The following is an 18703-nucleotide window of genomic DNA, read 5'->3' on the forward strand; positions in this document are numbered from 1 at the left end:
AAGGGACATTGCTTTGAAAAACACGTGTTTTCTGCACGTGTCACGGCTATTTTCGGAGTTATTACATAACAAAAAGCTTCCAGAACCTTTTCGGGAGGTTACCAAGGCCCCATGTTGTTGTTTCCACGAAGGAATCGTTTGAAATCATGGCGAAGTTTTCACGCTTTTTCGCTGCCTTTCGGTCCTTTCGCGCGAGAAAATCCTACATGTGATATGAAACTCATGAAGAAGCGTTTCATAAGGCTTGGGATTTCGAAAAACTCTTCTTGTGAGCTACCTACTTTATATTTTAACGTGGAAATGCTCGTGAACATTCGTTTTGAGATGAGAATCAAATGTGGCGGCAATCTGAAGGTTTTGGATGTATTCTGGGCATTTGGGAAGACTTTGACTTTGTGTGATGTTTTGAATGGCACATCAAAACATGGAGCGTTTCACACGGCTTGGGATTCAGACTTTTTCTTACTGCGTTGGAGCGAATGGCCCTAGACTGTTCATATTTTCAGGAAAGAGTCCTTAGAAAGTGAGAATGCCGTCTGGGTTACTATTTTTATTGATCACCTTATTTTGTAAGTTGTCTGGGAACCGAAATTCCAACTGTAGAAGCTGAGAACAGTATCGTGACGCCATTACTATGAGGTACCTTTTTAGAATTTTAACCATACAGATTCTAGTTTTAGAAAATTTTACTTATTAGGTTGAAAGTATGTTTGGTCTTTGTAATTATAAGATTTTTTTCAAAACAGAAATGCGCATTTTGATATAGATATTCATTATCAAACAACGTTCCATCTGTGTACATGTTACGCGTGACGGCCATATTTTTAATCAATTTTGTAAAACAAAAATTTCGTAAAAAATAAGAGTGCAGTGAATATTCACGAACCTTTGCGTATTTATTGACAAACATGTTACCTTTATTGGTGTGAAACCTTACAAACGTACCACTCATAATAAAGAAGATATTTGGGAAGACGTTTGTGTCACTCTGATTGTTCACGTGTATTGTGCTACTGATCGGTACACTGTACATGTATAGGTAGTTACAAAAATTTGGGACACATTAAACAGGATGTATAATATGGCCTGACACAAAAGAGGCCCTGCCAGGGGGGTCTCCGTGTCGCTTGTCTAAGTTTAAAAAATGCGCTGTGTCGCTGTTTTACCAAACGTTATGTCGCTGTCGGTAGTAAAATTGTAGGAAAATTACTTTAATTTAAGTTTTTTCAAAAGGGTTTTCGTATGTTGCGATTTTATTTTATGTGCTGTCGCTACTTTTTGGGCCATGTCGCGTGTCGGAATTTACCCTGGCAGGGCCTCACAAAATAATAGAAAATTGTCGAGTATGGTGTATGGTGTACCTCAGGTGCTGTATCCAGATGTGATGATGCTTGAGATGTTTCCACTACACCTCTTCTCTGTCCAGCATCATCTTCCTCGCCACCAACTGCTCCAGCTTCACCAGAGACATTTCGACCCTTGGGAAGACATCGCAAAGAAATTATGGTATTTAGTAACCTAGTCAAGTTTGAATTTAAACAATGTTTGTACCCGTGCAATGTGGGCTTATGTAGAACTGGTCATCTGAGACTAAGCCAGAAAAAAAAAAATGGTTAGTATAGTCATACCTCTTCCTCAGCTTCGGCCAAACGCATTTCTGCATCGCGCTGCAAGGTCAGCAGAGTTGCTTGCCTGGTCTGTAGCTCTTTAAGCTGTCAAAACAACAACCATAGCTTTTCTGTTATTTACACTCAATGGAAGTCAGCAATTCAGTGGAATTCAGTGGAACTTAGAAATTTGTTTTCGATGTTTGGTGTTGTTAGAAAAGATTTCTTTTGATAAGATATTTGAAGCAGTAACAAAAAAGTTTGCAATAAGGTGCAGATAATTTTGGTACAACAATTTCTTATCAGAGTCTGAGAAAATGATATTCAAAGTTCACCATCTATGGGCAAAAGCTAACATCTTTTAAGCGATTCATGGGAATTCAGTGGAACTTCGATTTTTGGTGTTGTTAGAAAAGATTTCTTTCGATAAGATTATTTGAAGCAGTAACACAAAAGCTTGCAATCAGGTGTAAATAGTTTTGGTACATAATTTTGTCCAATAACTACTCGAAGTCCTGGCGGATTTCCTCTTAATCCAATATTTGGTGGTACATGTACATTATTGAAAAAAGGTTCTAATTATACAATTAGTTTAATTTCACCATTGTTGGTTAAGGACTACCAACACATGCATGCTGTGTACAAGTGAACTGTTCATTTCTGTGTGAATGTTGATGGTTTTCAACTGACTGACTGGTTGTAATGCCAAACAGTGCATTCCATACCTGCTGTTGCTGCTCTAGCATCTTTTTCAATAAAGCATGCTGCTGACGCAGTCCTTGAAGTTCTTCATCTCGTACGGATGCTGCTTCACTCTAAATTTAAAAAAAAAAAAACAGTTAGAATTATGGAAGAGTTTATACAATCAGTGTGCAAAGGAGTTGGTGTCTTCTAGCCTGGGGTTAGTGGCAGGGCTCAAGACTAATGGTACCCAACTAGCCACAGGCTTGTAGACATGCAGTTTTGGCTAGTAGGTTTTGGGCTTTCACTAGCCAAAATAGCTAGTAAAAATTTCAGGAATTTGTTTGGAAGAAAACCATACATCGAAATCCACTCCGAGAGATCAGAACTCACAAATAGACAGTCGTCACGTACATTTGTATTAAATTATCAAAGACTGTGGACAAGCTGAATTTACCAAAAAGTAACCTAAAATTGAGCCTAAAGATAATTACAGAGCCAGCGAAGACTGCAAAGTGCCTCTGCCCAAACCTAAGTTAGCTTGAGAATTCTGGTTTTGGCTAGTGAAATCAAAGCTGTCATTAGCCAAGAGGCTAGCTTGCAAAAAAGTTAGTCTCAAGTCCTGAGTGGATTTTGCAGTCGGGCACCTGGACTTAATCCTTCACTTTTCCAAGAGGCGAGTTAAGCATCATAAGCATCGTGCTTGTAAATGAGATTTTTTTATTTTTTTATTTTTTTTTTTGAGGGGGGGGGGGGGGGGGCTAGTAAAAATGACTTTCAGGCAAGAACGTCCTGGCTCCATCTAAATATTGTACATGTCTTGTAATGCTATCACTAACATTATGCACACTGTACATGTAAACTAAACACCATTATAAAGATTAATAGCCTACTGTTCTCAAAAGGGTAACGCTTGTATCAATCAGCCAAACTCAAGAAAGACGGGACAACTGGAGTCTGACAAGAAACACAAGCACTACCTTCATTTCAAGGGAAGCGCACATGGAATTGACGCCATCTAACATACAGGAAATAAATTACCGGTATATGACGTAACAATGTGACAATATGTCACGCAACATGTCACAACACTATACTCAAAAATGCATCAAGCAATGTGATACCTTCTCCTCATCTGTCAAAGACTGCAGACTCAGGGAAGGAGTGTTTTCTAATGTTGAATCATGTTCTACAGCCTGAGAAAAATAAGAGGAATAAAAAAATCATTCAACAGTTGCAAAAAATGAAGTTAATACTGTCTATCATGGTTGGAATCTTGATTTTGAGAGCATTGTAGTCAACACTATCTGGGCAAGTGACTTAATACAGAATTGCAACAAGTACATTAACACATACATGTACATGTTAATAGAGAATGTGGCTATGATTTTAGCAAGAGGTTGAGGGCTAAGTTCCTCACTACATTCAGACCATAATGATGGTTGGTGCAGAAATTGTTGTTGTATTAGGCTTTGGTTCATGCTTTTATAACCAGCCGTCTTGACTATTGTAATGGTTTATTGTTTGGCTTACCAAAGGCGCAGATTGCTAAATTACAACGTGTACAAAATGCAGCAGCAAGACTTATTCTTGGCATCGGAAAGTTTTCTCACATTACACCGGCGCTTTACGAGCTGCACTGGCTGCCGGTTTCTTTGCGTATTGATTATAAGATTTTACTTTTGACTTTTAAATGTATTTATGGCCTGGCGCCAACTTATCTTAGCGATCTAATTAGGATAAAATCGAATTCATTATACAATCTTAGGTCTACTGGCATGCCCTTATTGGACCATCCCAAGGGAAAGATGCTGTCAACATTGGGAGCTAGATCATTTTCAGTGGCAGCTCCGAAACTTTGGAATGTTCTACCTGTGGAGCTTCGTCAAGCGACATCACTTGACTGTTTCAAATCTCAACTTAAAACTTATCTTTTTAAGAAGTATTTTTATAATCTATAACTTTATTTTTATTTTCATAAGATGTAAAGCGCTATTGATCAGAACATGAAAATATGCGCTATATAAATTAGCAAATTATTATTATTATTATTATTATTATTATTATTAGGAGATGTTGTGGTGTGCCGTCAGGCTATAACATGTGCAACTCACCACTGATCGTTCAAGCAGTTCTACATAAGCCTTTTCCTGCTGCTTCAACTGTCTGATAAGCCTTGCAATCTTAGTTGACTGCTCATTCAATTCACTAGCCTGCATAGAAAATAAGAAATAATATGTGTTTATATTTCATCTGTTTCTCTTCCTGTAAGTTTGAAAAAACAAACGAACAAACAGATAAATGAAATACCAGATTGTTGTAAAAAGTTCCACATGCCTTTACAGTATACATTGTACATATGTACATGTATAACTGTATTTTTTTACTTAGATATAAAACTTCACTCACTGAAATACCCTCAAAATTGTATACGTGTCTCAGCTTTATGCACAAATGCATCATGATGAGTTGTGTATTATTATTATTATTATTATTACACAACTGTATATGTACATGCATGTACAATACATTATTTTTCACTATTGCAACAGGTCCAGTATACAAATCACAATACTGTACTTAAAAAGCCTTACCCGCTGTTCACTGACACCTGTTGTTTGCAGTGTAATAAACATAGCTGTTGCTTGTTTGAGGAAACCCTTGAGCAAACAAACAAATAGTAATAAGAATTTTGCTAACAGCTAAAGTACAAATTGTTCATGTATACTGCGAAACTTTTGAGAAGTAAAATGAGTTTGAAAAAAAAATATATACAATAACTGTAAAAAACAGGTTTGTACATTGCATTGCTGCATTACACATTTTTGTCCCCAGAGCCGCTTGTCCCTTTAAGCCGGCTGAGCCTGGGGCATGAGGAGCAAGTGGCTCTGGAGAAACATGATTTGATTGGCTAGATCTTTAACAAAGAAAATTTAAATTTAGCAAATCAAATTGACCGTTTTGAAATCCCTTTGTGTTTACAAGGGATTTTACTACAGTCGATTTTACAATCTAGACAGTCAAATCATGTGTCCCCAGAGCTACTTGTTCCTTTGTAGAGGGACAATTACAGTACAGTACTTGTCTTACCCGGACTTGATTTAGTCTTGCAATTATCAATGGCGTGTTGGCCTTCAACAAAAACAAAAAGGGAAAAGATCAGACTGGTGAACAAAATTTGTAAGTCTAATAATCCTGCAGTGTTAACGTTACACAGTACAAAAGCCTATGCTCTTTCAAATTATTGTTTCAGTGTGGTCAAATCTATAACGCATGTAGTACAATGTAGACTTATAAATCTGGCAGTTTCCTTTGTTTTTCTATACACCAGAACAACTACAACAATACCAAATTGTGCCAAGGGTTAAATTGAGCCATGACAATTACATGTATAAACTTACTATTTTCTTGGCTATTTAATCAAGCTGGGAGATGTGTTGTTGGATCAATCTCACATACACAAAAAATGATTGCATAAAGACAATCCTGGGTTACTTACTCAGGGTCTGATCTGCATGTGTACACGTTCATGTACACGTACATACAGGTTTTTAATCATTGTGTGTTGGACAGTGCATGCACATGTGCTTATAAAATTATTTCCCGCACACAACAGTTAGCCATGCCACACTGAACCATGCAATTTTTTCTACACTTACTATAATAATAATAATAATTTATCACATTCACCATTACCTTGGAACTTGTTGAATTAACGGCACCCTCTGTGGACGCTCTTGTGGTTTCCGTTTCATTCATCTCCAACACTGGTAAACTAGCAGACGCTGAAGCTCTTGCCTGCGTAGGTAGGGTTCGCTCATTGTTTGCAGTACTAGAGGATGGATTTTGTGAAGTTCTTGAGGCTCTGCTTCTGGGACTCTGGTCAATGGGCTGTGTACGAATTAGACAACAGTTATACATTTTATTGACCAACTTTCAAAGCTAAGATAATGCTACTCCCATTTTGCCCAGTCTTCCCTAATACTAATATATAAAATAACTCACAGTAATACTTACCCCAGCCTGATCTTCAAAAGACAACTGTTGTTTTAAACTTTCCATTGCTAGCCTTTCGGCCAAAGGGGTACCAGGTGGAAGGCGAGTCCTTGGAACAGTATGAGGTGTATGGTGACGTTTCCGAGTGAATTGAGTAGCATCAGAAGGTGGCGAATCCATGCTGCTCTTTGGCGGCAACTTCACTTGTTCAAAGTGCTTTCCTTTTTTCTTTGTCGCACCACTTGGACTTGACTGAGGGGAAGCTCTTGATGACCATCCCTATTGTCAAGAAAATAATCAGCATATAATTATTTGAACATACCTAGTTAGAATAACTATCAGAAAATGTGTATGCTGCTGGGAAGACTTATCAATGCTTGCTTATCCCCGCATGGAATTTTATCAATTTGCTACTATAGGGCAAGGTACAACACGTACATTTACATAATAATAATAATTTAATATTTCAAACTGGTACCACAAATGAAGCCAGGTTACAAATGTTAATGATTTAGCCAAACTACATGAACATGTTTAATGAAGATTTTTTTGGCACAACTATAGGCCATGCAGCTGCCAGGTCAAACCACTTAGCCTGGCCATAACAAATCTACATGGTGTAAAGTGTCCATTGATAAACAAAATCTGGAAGAATGCATCTGCTAGACTAAACTATGTGAATAAGTAACAAGCTTTATACCAGGTTATTTGGCAAGGATCTTTGTTCAGCAGCCTGCTCTTCAGACCTGCGCAGCTCCGCAATTAGGCTTAAATCCGTATCCAAACTTGCAGGGTATTGGCGTGGTGCCCGCCGTTGTGATCTGGGCTCTGAAAATGGTCCACGGAATGCTCTACTTGTATCATCTGGTGGGATTCTTCCAGCCATGATTACACTAATCTGAATTGAAAAGTTAAGAATACACATGAAAAGGGATAAATGGCTTAGAAAACAGTTGCCTCACACAACACACTCATTTCATGAGAGATGTCCAGGTTCTTGAGAAACTGCACTGAATATCACCTGATACTTAGCTGACCAAATGACTGGCTGAGTTGGCTAAAATCAGATGATAAGCCGTAAGATTGAGCAAAATAATTGGTTTATTTTACAAATTGTCAATGAAACATATTTTAAAGCTAGATAATGTGCAGTGCTTTGTGAAAAGTCAGAAGAACGTTGCCAACCTACATATATCGCAGGATATCTGTCATGTATGGATGGCAGATGACAAGGACGTTCTGACCTTATGTGGGCATTGTGACAATTAGTTGAATAGCTAGTCTGTCTTCTACCTAAGGTAGCAATTACATGGTCTGCTACTGAGATAATTTCATAAGGATATTAATTACATGAAAATACTCAAATTGTAAAATGAATTCTAACAAAACAGAACTGAAAAAAGTTTGACCACTTTAACTTCTCTGAATACATGAATATTTGGCACTTGTGTTTTCTTATATATAGATGCAGCAGCCTGCATGCATAACATTTTTATGTAAACTTATGTACAAAAAAATCCAGTACATGTATGCCTGCACAAGCAAGTCAGCTATACAGTGTAATGTATTAATGAAATATTATCTGATATCTGGACCTCATACAATTCCATGCTGGCAATAACCTGACAGTTATGAAAACGGATATACAACGGCCTCTTCATAATTGCAAGACATACAGCGGGCTGTTTGCATAACATACAGTACTGTAATTCTTTTGTAGTTCCTGCTATGGAAATGTCATTTTCGCCATTTTCCGGGAACCCCTTAAAGATTTCTATATCAGTTAATATATAATTACACAGGACATGAGTGACAATAAAATTCATGTCAGTAAAATGATGTTTTCGTTCATGGAGCAGCAAATTATAAAGCTCGTACATGTATTTATGGGACAAATGTTTTCTATTTGAGTCTTCTGTCGACCTGGCAGTCCAACTGTGTTTGTGGTCGTATCTCGTCGACCTACAAGCTTTAAGCTTATATTTTTTCGTCAAGAAATATCAAAGATTTAAAATAAAAATAAAAAGATAAAAAGGAGGCAAGTGATAAATTAAGAAAATATAACATTAGATCAGAGAAGCTTGTATAGCACGGCTATTGCTTTAGTAACATAAGCTTAATTGAATGCATTGTACAGCGGGATTTTATGTTTACGAGTGCTTGGAAACTGGAGAGCTTTGAATTTATAGGGTCCGAAAACAGGACAATTTTGCACATTATCCACAAAAAACTATTCCTCTTACCTGCAAGGTCGTTACAACGTTCCGAAACCTTGACTTTCCAGCTTGCTGATCAACTTTTAAGCCATAATTTGTCCAAAATCTGCAAATTGAACTTGAAGAAGTTTGCACAAATTTCTCTGCGCGCCACTCTGTTCTTTCCTGGCAAGGCCATTGGCGGAAAAATCCGCCCCGCAATGATACGTGGGATGGGATTGGCGGCCATCTTGGATTTCATCGCGAAGACCCTGGGTTCTAAGAGAGATACATGACGTCATAATTTTGCTCCAGTCTTCCCCTTCCACTCGGTTAACGCCTGGCAAAATTTGTCTCGAGGAAGCGATGGAGGAAAGATAAACCTTTCTTTGGCTCAACGATTTTGATTTAACCGTCGGATTGCCCGACTTACAGCGTTAAAATGCTGGGAAATTATTACTTTGCTATCGTTGGTCACCGCGACAATCCAGTCTTTGAAATAGAGTTTAATCCGCCGATGAAATCAATGGACTCCTCGCAAAGCCGGGATCAAAGTTACAAGGTTATAATATAAAACATCAAACAGATAAATCGAGAGCGTTTATAATTTTATCATAATTAAGCAAATGTTGTGGTTTAAATTTGTCTTTGGTTTACAATTTTTCCTTTTATTTTTATTCTCTTTGTCTATATTCATTATCATAATTTGAAGCAAGCAAAGGGAAAAAAAAATCAAACGGTTGAAAAAAAAAAAACAAAAAAAAAATTTTTGGCGAATAGTTAAATCTTTGAACAATCTTTACATGTTGTTAGAAGATAGCATAAGCATGCATAGAAACCTCTATGGGATAAAATATGTATCCAATGTAATGCTTTCCTAATGGTATAATGAGCGAAGCTAAAGGCATGTACATGTACATGTATATTATGTATGCGTACTACATACATTAATCATAACTTGCATATGTCATGCCAACTAAATTGTGTCAGGGGTACTAGCTGGCCACAATTAGCCTAATAAATTGGGGACATTTAATTAAATTCTGCTGTATAAATACCACTCGCGATCAGATACATTGTATTTCTACGCAGTTTGCAGCTGTTGCTTGAATATATTTTTTTTAAACTTTTACTTTGCAGAGAGATGATCACAGACACCTTAACCAGTTCATTGCACATGCTGCTTTAGATCTTGTTGATGAAACAATGTGGACCACGACTGGAATGTAAGTGCCCTAAGTTTGGAAATCATTAAGACCACTTCTGATCTGTTCATTTTATTTTAATGACCTTTTTATCAAAGAGGCGAGTAGCACAGATGCTGGAAGAAAAGCAAAAAGAAAGAATGCTGTGGTTTCATACAGTGTTTCTGATGATCTTTGACAGTTTGCATCAGTGACACATTGAAACCTCCACATAAATTTGAGCATGGTTCTTGCTTTCATTCAATGCGTTATTGTTATAACTTGTCTGGTTGGCTTATCTTTTAAAGTGTTGTTTTTTTTTTCTGAAAACAGAGCAGTCTCTCTTTTTGCTTTCTTCTGGCACCCTCGTGACTCACTGCTAGCAGCTTTGCTACTCATATATCTCGCTTGCTTTCAGTTTGCGTTCATCCCCACGGAATTCAAAGCAAAAGAGAAACTGCTTTCAGTCTATACAGTTTCCTTTCTCTGCTACAATTTCTTGAGGAGTATAAAATCAGATGTTCCCCTAATCCAGTTGATTGATGAATTAAGCCATCAGCAAAACGTTTGAGACCTACCGGAGTATGATAAATATTGTGTCTCTAACAGTCCTGTTTTTTTTTCTTGAAACAGGTATCTAAAAAATGTTGACAAGTTCAACGAATGGTTTGTGTCTGCTTTTGTTACAGCCTCTGATATCCTTCTTTCATTGTACAATATTGTCAGATTGATTATAAATTTATGCTGCATTTATTTGAGTACCTCAGGTGTATCTGCAAGCGCTGAGCACTGTTTATTGCCTACAGAGTGTATGTCCCATATTGTTTGCAGGCTGCCAATCTGTTGGTGGGATTAAAATTGAAACCCATTTATTTAGCCCACTCCCAAACTTGATGCAGTAACTACCCTTACCTCTCCCAAGATGATTTTTAAAACAAAGGCAATCATTTTTAATGAAAAAGGAAGCAATTATATTCATTATTTTGAGGAATAATGTAACTGAGCACATATGTTTTAGGAACCACAAAACAAATAAAAAAATAAAACATTTTAGTAAGCTGATTGAAGATTTGAAATACCCCCAAACCCAACCCCCTCCCCCCCCCCCCCCGTCACCTCCTCTCAACACAAGCCCCAGCATTATGGCAAGTGTACATGCATTATTACATAACATTAGTAACAATGTTGAAGAATACCTTGCCATGTGCTACAATTATATATTATATAGTTGAAAGCTAGAAATTAGAAAATTAACTGAAAGGTAATTTAAAGTGCTGGAAAATAACCCAGGGATTTTCTTCTGAGCATTAGTCCTAGAAAGAAAATCAGGGAATAAAAATATTTACCATAATTGCACAAGTCGTTAATAGTGAAAGGTGAGGGTGTAAAAGATGGGTAATAAGTAAACAGGGGGCGGGAGGAGGCAAGAAGGAAAAAAGAATAATGGGAATAACCCTCTGAAGCTCCCTCTTATCATGTTTCTTTATGATCTGTTAATAAAGAGTCAGTGTGCATAGGTTTGTTGACTCACTATAAAATACAGTGAGAGCATTATCGTCAGTGTCCTCCTTGACTGTTTTAAAGAAAGAGATTCATGATGCTCCATGACGTGAGGAATGATGATGGGATAAAGAATTTCTTTGGTGATGTCTATGAAACATACATAAAGGTACTTGTGAAATATGTCCGCTTTTTGTTGAAGGGCAGAGTGTAGAAAAGTTCTGTCTGTCTTTGGCAAGTTTTCAAGTTTTACTTTTTCAGATCTGAGATGTAAGACTAAACTACGAGCAGTCCATATTTTTTCGCAGTCTGTCGGGCGTGAAACGAAAAAATGTTGCAGCATCTGTCGAGCTTGAAGCGAAAAAATTTTTTCCAAGAGTCCGTCAAGCATGAAGCGAAAAAATAAATGAACGCGCTTCTCACCTCGCCCCACATCCTCCCCCGTGTGATAATTTTTAATTTTTTTCGCTTCACGCTAGACTAACTCTGCGAAAAAAAAATTTCTTCATGCTCGACGGACTCTGCCAAAAAATAGGGACTGCTTGAGCTCGTAGTCTAATGTAAGACATGCATCATGATCTTATTTATTTACTTATTTATTAACTGCGCTGCGCAGTTCTTGCTCTGCACGGGGTTTATTATTTTTCGTTTTGTCGGTGACCTGTCCCAGACCTCCACTCGGTCGAGCTTGAAGTCACGCGATGTTTAGAAGCTACAAATCAGTAACAAATGAAAAAAGTTTCTCTTTTTTGTCTTTATAAAGTATGTTTATTGTGAACTATTCCATTTTGAAGCATTTGGTTCATGGAAAATACTAAATTTCCACGCTTTCAAAGAGAAATATAATTTAGCGGGCCAGAATCTGCGAATAAATACCATTACGTTGGTGTAAAAGAATGTGCTGACATGACAAGTTTCACTTTCGATCGGCTAGAGCTCAAGTCATGTAATGTTTTAAAGCTATTATAAGCTACCTATCAAATCTTTGTGAATCCTTTGGTCTTTACTAAACAAATTTATTGCAAAGTATTTCTCTTTTAAGGGTAATCTATTTTTGGGGGGCCTGTGTCATTGAAAGGATTTTAGAGATAAAAAGAAAAATTCCCTTCACAAACAGGGTCAGGTTTTGAGCCGCGGCGGGCTGCCGCGAAATGCCAAGCGCTGATTGGTGAATTTGAAACGGCCGGCATGTTCGGAATTTCTCTGGTCGCTGAGTTGAGCACCGATCATAGTCAGAAAGCCGTATGCATGATTTCAGCGTGGATTTTCTCGGAAATTGTTGGAGGGATGAAGTTCAAATTTGGCGAAGAGATAGAGCAACAACTCACCGATCGATAGCCCTCGTCAGATAGGTGAGATTTTCAGAAGTTTGGCGTTAATTCCGGTTTGAAGTGGAGGAGGTCGCTGCTGTCGGCCGCCGACTTGCAAGCCTTGTCTCCTCTTTCTCTATTACCGGCCTTCGGCCGGCTAAATCAGTTAAAAAGGCGCTTAAAACGGCCCGCGCAGGCGAAGAAATGCAACAATTGAGTCGATAAACGTTTCATTCAACTTTATTGAGATATTTAGAGCGAAATGTAGTTTAGATATGTAATTTCAAGAGCTTTATTTCAGTAGCCCTTATAGATTTCAAAATTTCTTTTGTTCGTCTCGTGTCAACAACAATAATTAACTACAAACACATAGGGTGGTCTGCCTGTGGTTTGAACAGTAGCAATGTTAATTAAAACAACCCATATTAAAACAACAAATAGCCGAAAAATGTAGATCTACATGTGTATAAGGCATTTCTGCACTTGGCCCATCAGTTGTTGCATGCTACTTTTAAATATTCAAATAAGGTTTTTAATGAGTGTTTGTGACATTTTATGAGTTGGAAACACCCACCCAGGTTATAATTGTCTGAGCTTAATGTAGTATTCTAGGAAGGAATAAGAAATACAGTGTGTACATGTAATGTTAGCCTGTGTACAGCCGTCCAGCTCTGCTCAAACAAATCCCGGAGGGGACGTCTGTGTCCCCTCCACGATTTTTTTTTGAGCGGAGTGGGATGGCTGTACACAGGCTAATGTAATGTTAGCTTCAGTTTATTACACTTTCCTGAAGTGTTTACATGTAGTTGTTGTTTCATTTCAGGTGATAATGAATCCATTTTATGACATGAACAGCAAGATCGAGTCACCCAACTTTGAGAGAAAAGTCATCGTAGCCGCAAAGAAACATCTTTTAGGATAGCAAATAAAAAAGTGGAATGAATACATATAATAAACCTATAGTTTTTAATGTATATATTGTTTACAGTGCTGCTACATGTAAATTTGTCAAATTAGATCAACAGTGCCGTAACATATGCCATTTTCATTGCATAGAAATCAAGCTACATGTAGCATGTGATGAAAATAAATGCTCTTGTCTTTGATTGTTCATCATTGACTTTCTCTGGCCACATGTATATCAACTTTTAGCAGGCAGGTGTGTGGCCAGCTTTTAAAAGAGTTGTAGGCCTGGCCAACTACTTTTTGAGGGGTTCAAGGGTGGGGGTCCACCGGAAAGCGTTTTGAAATCAAGACCGTAGGGAAATGTTTTCTCCTTGCGAGGTTTTGGTGATAATGTGTGTATTTCGACAGTTTCTTTAATTCTAACATTTCATAACAAGGAATTGCGTCAATTTTCGTTTGTTTATAATTAAACGCACCTTTCTTTAACAGCACATGCCGTTGTGCCTTGCTAACCCAGACCCAGGGGGGGTACTCCGGCTTGTAAATGACGGGGATGATCGAAGGATTTTTGGGGGTTTGAAATTTTCGATTCCGGGATTTGTTTGGGTTGGAAAATTTGGCAAGTATTTTTTTTGGGTGACTTGATTAATATAGGGGATTTTTTGGGGTATTAAAAACAACTAAAGTGCCTTGGCGCGGACTTGGCGTATTTATGTTATGGTGAATAAACAAACACAAGCGTTCAATTTTTAATGGTGTTCTTTGCGTTATATTATTGCCCCTCCTGGCAATTTTGGGGGTAATTTGACAAGGGATTTTTTGGGGGGTTATTTTTGGTCTAGGGATTTTTTTGGGTAATGTCGGAAGACTTAGGGATTTTTTTGGGTCCTGAGTTTTGCCTTTATTCGATCATCCCCGTCATTTACAAGCCGGAGTACCCTCCCTGGGAACCCAGAAGAGGAGTCAAGAATGGTTCCTCAAAATGTCGCAGTGCTCGCAATGCTCGCAAAATTTTAGTGTGTGCTCGTTTGCTCGTGCTCGCACATTTTTACAAGTGCTCGCATGCTCGGTTTTTTGGGGAGGTAGGTTTTTGAAAAGTGCTCGTTGCTTGCAATGCTATTTTTTGTCAATGCTTGTGCTCGCACAGAAAAACGCTGTGCTCGCATGCTCGCAAAGCTAAATACGGCCATGGGCAGGCACTTATCGTGTTTCATTTCATCTCCATAAAATAAATCTGATTAGTTATATTGCCGTTGACCATTCGGTGATTAACCACAGTTACCATTATTGAAGGCTAATCGTCAGTAGCCTGCGTCCCAGACGAACCGGGGTTTTGTTCGTCTGCAACGCAGGCTAATCGTAAGGGGCACCCATCGAGAATATAGAAAAAACCACTTAAAGATAACGTTTTTTAGTATTTAAACGGTAGATATAAGCATATTTTTATCCCCTAAAAATTTTTTAGCTGTTCGGATCTCCTAGCTGAAAGTCTAGTGATCCGAAAGTTATAGGGATCAAAACTTACCTTTTCGAAAAAATTCCAGCCAGAGAAAGGCTCCCGAAAATTCTAGGTGACCTTTTTGAGTTAAAATCCGTTAAAAATGAACAATTATACCATTTTTTAGATATTCGAAAATCCTAGGAAAGGCAGGCAAGCAAAAAAATTTACAATGAATGTTCCGAAAATTCTAGATCTCAAATCGTCTTCCGAACAGATATTTTAACGAAATATTCCGTTGGGTACCCTTGAATCGTAAACATGCAGGCTAACCGGAGCGCTATTCAGGCTAACCGGAGTAAAATGTCTGCAGTATGCAAACGTCAAACAGTATTATATTTTCCCTTCAAGCTCTAAGATCTTTCGACAGGATGGGGGAGGGGTGGGCTCCACGTAATAAAGAGAGGCTCATAAAAGAACGGGGGGATTATTTCCCATCACATTATTTAGCGAACATATCAAAGAATTAAGGTATCAGTGTACCCCAAATGACCATCATGCATTGGAGCCCCGGGGGGGGGGGGTACTCCCTATAATGGCCTATACGGGGAGGCTCCGCCCGAAAGGGGTACCTTTTTCAGGCTTCAGGTATATAAAAGGGTAGGGATTTCACGAGTTTAAGTATATGAAAGGGTATGGAAATCTGTCATTTGGCTATTTAAAAGGGGCCTTTAATTAAAATATTTCGAACAGACGCATTTTATGGCTGTATTATTTTAATTTATTAAGCGCTACATAAAAATGACAAGAAAACGTCCTATTTTAAGTCCACGCCATGTCTCTTAGGTATATGAAAGGGGTACCTTTTTTCAGTTAAAGGTATACGAAAGGGGTACAATTTCTGTCAAAAATGGTATATAAAAGGGTAAGGGGTTAGAACTTGGGGCGGAGCCTCCCCGTATAAAACTTTTTTGAGTACCCCCCCCCCCCCCCCGGAGTTGGAGCTGCCTTACGGTCTGGTAATTAACGCAAACCCCAGCAAAGTATATATTTTCTGAAAGCTTAGGAAATGTAGATTACGGAGATATATTTACTGTAAGTAAAAATATCAATGTTATCCAAAAAGAGCGTGTTATTTCCAAAAGTACAGAGGCTCATAAATCGGGTTCGTTTCCGGACAAATTTGAGTGGGAAAAAGCGATTAGCATCGCTATGTGTTCTTCACACATTTCTCTAAGAAACTGTGTCGGGGAATATTGATTACTTGTCTGGTTTGTTTTTGACACGCAGTTAAACTTTTAGAGTGCAAGGAACAACTATTCTCTGCGTTAAAACAGCCATAACTTTTGAAAGAGGAAAAAAGTTAAAATTCGCCGACACAGTTTTGTTGCTCAATTATCGGGCAACATTCTTGCCAAACTTCAGCGAAAATTGTTGAAACCCCATTGAAAACGAACTTAAAATGCGCGCCCCTCTCTTCGAAAATTTGTTTACGAGATACGAAAGAAAATGTGTTTTGGGGAGTACTTTCGCTTTTATGAGATTAATTACACAAGACGTGTGAAAATGACCACGCGTTGCATTGAGCGATAGAATGAAGGTTCATTTTACTTTAATAATAGAACTTGTTCAAAGTGGTGTCAAATGTTGCTTCTGGTCGGAAACAGTCTGTTGCATAATTTTATTTCTACCGCTCGCTTTATAACAATTTTCGTCTCAGTGCAACAGTTTTAGAAATAATCAATCTAAAACAACAAAAACGTGGAGTCGCAAGCATCGTAAAGGTCCCAAAGTAAGCCGAGCAACTGGTCGTGATGCCGGGTCGTGGCATTACCGCTTCAAGCGGCGAAAAATAATTCGCTGACTCGCTATCTACTAGTGCATCTGCCAAATCTTTAGTCTTTTTCCGTTGTTGCAGCATTCTTTGAACATGAGAAAGGAATGGGAAAATGTTTCTTCTTTCACGTCTGAAAAACTATGCATTTTGCCAGCGCAAAACACCCAAAGCTTCCCTCGAAAGAACTGTGATAATCACGCAACGGTAGATCGCCGCGCTTCTTTAGACAGCCTGTTGACAGCTATCAATATCAAATAATTAATGGCAAGAAAAGTTTTTCGTTCATAACTTTGTGTAGAGTCAATCTTTTTTCATGCTCTTTTTTTGAATGAAAGGTCTTAATGAGATCTACCAGAAAATACCAAATATATTTTTCTTTAAAATGGTCAATTTTGGGGTATACTGATACCTTAAAGTGGACTTTTAAATGTTTTCGTGCTGTTTCGTAACACATTGTCATAAAACAGCAACAACAATTTATATAAGGATGGTGGATGAATATCTTTGGAAGCGTAAAGTTGCCTTCTTTCCTTGTTCATAAATTGTCATGATTGGCCATCTAGAGCGGTGAGATTATGGAGAGGGGGCTGATTAAAAATTGAACTTTGAGATGGGTGACTTATTAGAGAAAGGGGCTTAATAGTGCTTTAAGTATTTTAACGGTATGCTTATGCTAGCGTCTTACGTGAGATTGGGCTTAATTAAAGCTTTACAGGAAATGTGACCTCAGCACGTGTCACCATGTCCCATTCTCCTCAACCTAATTTCTGCTGTACGTACTGTATTAAGAATTACAGCGGTCTTTGAGGCTAAGGGGAGAGAGAAGAGGAATTTGGGCAGCTGCATCATCCAAGCAAGGGTGCATTGCTTTTGGGTAACTTACGTTAGCTGAATTCCGTCTGCGAGCCACACTGACCGCGAATTCACTGTTGGGAAGATGAATTTGATAATTCGTCGTTGAATTCCAATACTACCTTATTAAATTAACGAAATTAACGCTTGTGTAAATTAAGGTATTTAAAATTAACGCGACTTCAACTAACGCGAATCGAAGGAAAAATTACTTCTTAATAAAGGAAATTAACGCGAGCTAGTGGGGGTAACATTTCAAAATGAAGGAAATTAACGCGACGTACACAAAGAAAAAAACTTGTTGAGACAACAGGAACAAGTTTATTTCAACACTAGGCGTCACCAACGATGTTGGTGAAACTAAACCTAAACGTATGGGTTAAGCGAGGGAATCTGACCGTTTCGAGCGTCCACCTTGATGAAATAATGCTTTTTCCTAGGAGATAAGAACGTCCGGACTGTATCGAGAAATTGGGGCCAAAATAATGGAAATTAAGGTCGCGGAAATTAACGCTCCACTTAATTAACGGCGCGGATTTTAACGTTAACAAAAATTGACGCGACTTAAATTCACGCGAATTTTTGAAATTCGCGTTAATTTCATGAAGCGTTTTAAATTTCCTATAATAAGGTATATTCTGTATTTGTTACATGTCTACGAGGTGGATAGTGGTTTTTTTACATTAACCGATATTCTATTTCACTTGCTCTTACGAAGACGTATTGAACTGTAATATTGACTTACTTGGCTTATGTCCAAGGCCCTAAGTGGGCAAAGGGCCGGACATCCTCCTCCGCCATGCTGCACGGTCGCGGGCAGCCACCGCTGCCTCGTTTCACGAGCCGAAACCCAAAGCCGCTCTTTCTCTTTCGGCAGTTCTTCGCCAAGTCTCCTTCGGTCTGCCACGACTTCGCCTTCCCTCAGGGGCCCATGTTAATGCCGTCTTGGGATGTTTGCTTGGATCCATTCTGAGGATGTGGCCGATAAACTTCCAGCGCCGCCGGAACTGTAATATAACTGACATTAAATGTACAAGGAGCAAATGAATGTAATAATTCAAACAAATCTACTCCACTCCTTTGGTACAGCGCGAATTGTAGCTATATGTCGCAATGTACAAGCCTTATATAAAAGTACAATTGATAAAAAGAAAACTGAAAGTATTGAACGCTTTTTTAAAAAGATTATTTAGCAGT

At 38.3% G+C, this 18703-nt stretch overlaps 2 protein-coding genes across 4 annotated transcripts in view; one reads left to right on the top strand and one right to left on the bottom strand.

Annotated features, from left to right (window-relative positions):
- Nucleotides 1-8662, bottom strand: part of LOC144655638 (pericentriolar material 1 protein-like) — a 49175-nt gene extending 40513 nt beyond the window's left edge. For all 3 annotated transcript variants that reach the window (XR_013571166.1, XM_078515927.1, XM_078515926.1), the window contains exons 1-11: nt 8528-8662; nt 6985-7182; nt 6306-6563; nt 5985-6179; nt 5379-5420; nt 4883-4948; nt 4403-4501; nt 3413-3484; nt 2333-2422; nt 1629-1712; nt 1362-1478 (exon numbers count right to left, since the gene is read on the bottom strand). Coding sequence is in view for 2 of the 3 variants with exons in the window: in XM_078515927.1 (XP_078372053.1) it covers nt 1362-1478; nt 1629-1712; nt 2333-2422; nt 3413-3484; nt 4403-4501; nt 4883-4948; nt 5379-5420; nt 5985-6179; nt 6306-6563; nt 6985-7170 (1209 nt within the window). In the remaining variant the exon portion in view is untranslated. The remainder of the gene's footprint in view (nt 1-1361; nt 1479-1628; nt 1713-2332; nt 2423-3412; nt 3485-4402; nt 4502-4882; nt 4949-5378; nt 5421-5984; nt 6180-6305; nt 6564-6984; nt 7183-8527) is intronic.
- A 151-nt stretch (nt 8663-8813) lies between these two features.
- Nucleotides 8814-13517, top strand: LOC144654259 (putative trafficking protein particle complex subunit 2). Its single transcript, XM_078514342.1, has 5 exons — nt 8814-9041; nt 9620-9705; nt 10297-10358; nt 11247-11332; nt 13297-13517. The coding sequence occupies exons 1-5, from the start codon at nt 8922-8924 to the stop codon at nt 13393-13395; spliced, it is 453 nt and encodes a 150-aa protein (XP_078370468.1). The 5' UTR covers nt 8814-8921; the 3' UTR covers nt 13396-13517.
- The last annotated feature ends 5186 nt before the right edge of the window (nt 13518-18703 follow it).

This window comes from Oculina patagonica, chromosome 5 (genome assembly GCF_052425735.1).
Source record: "Oculina patagonica isolate OP01 chromosome 5, crgOcupat, whole genome shotgun sequence".
Lineage (NCBI taxonomy): Eukaryota > Metazoa > Cnidaria > Anthozoa > Scleractinia > Oculinidae > Oculina > Oculina patagonica.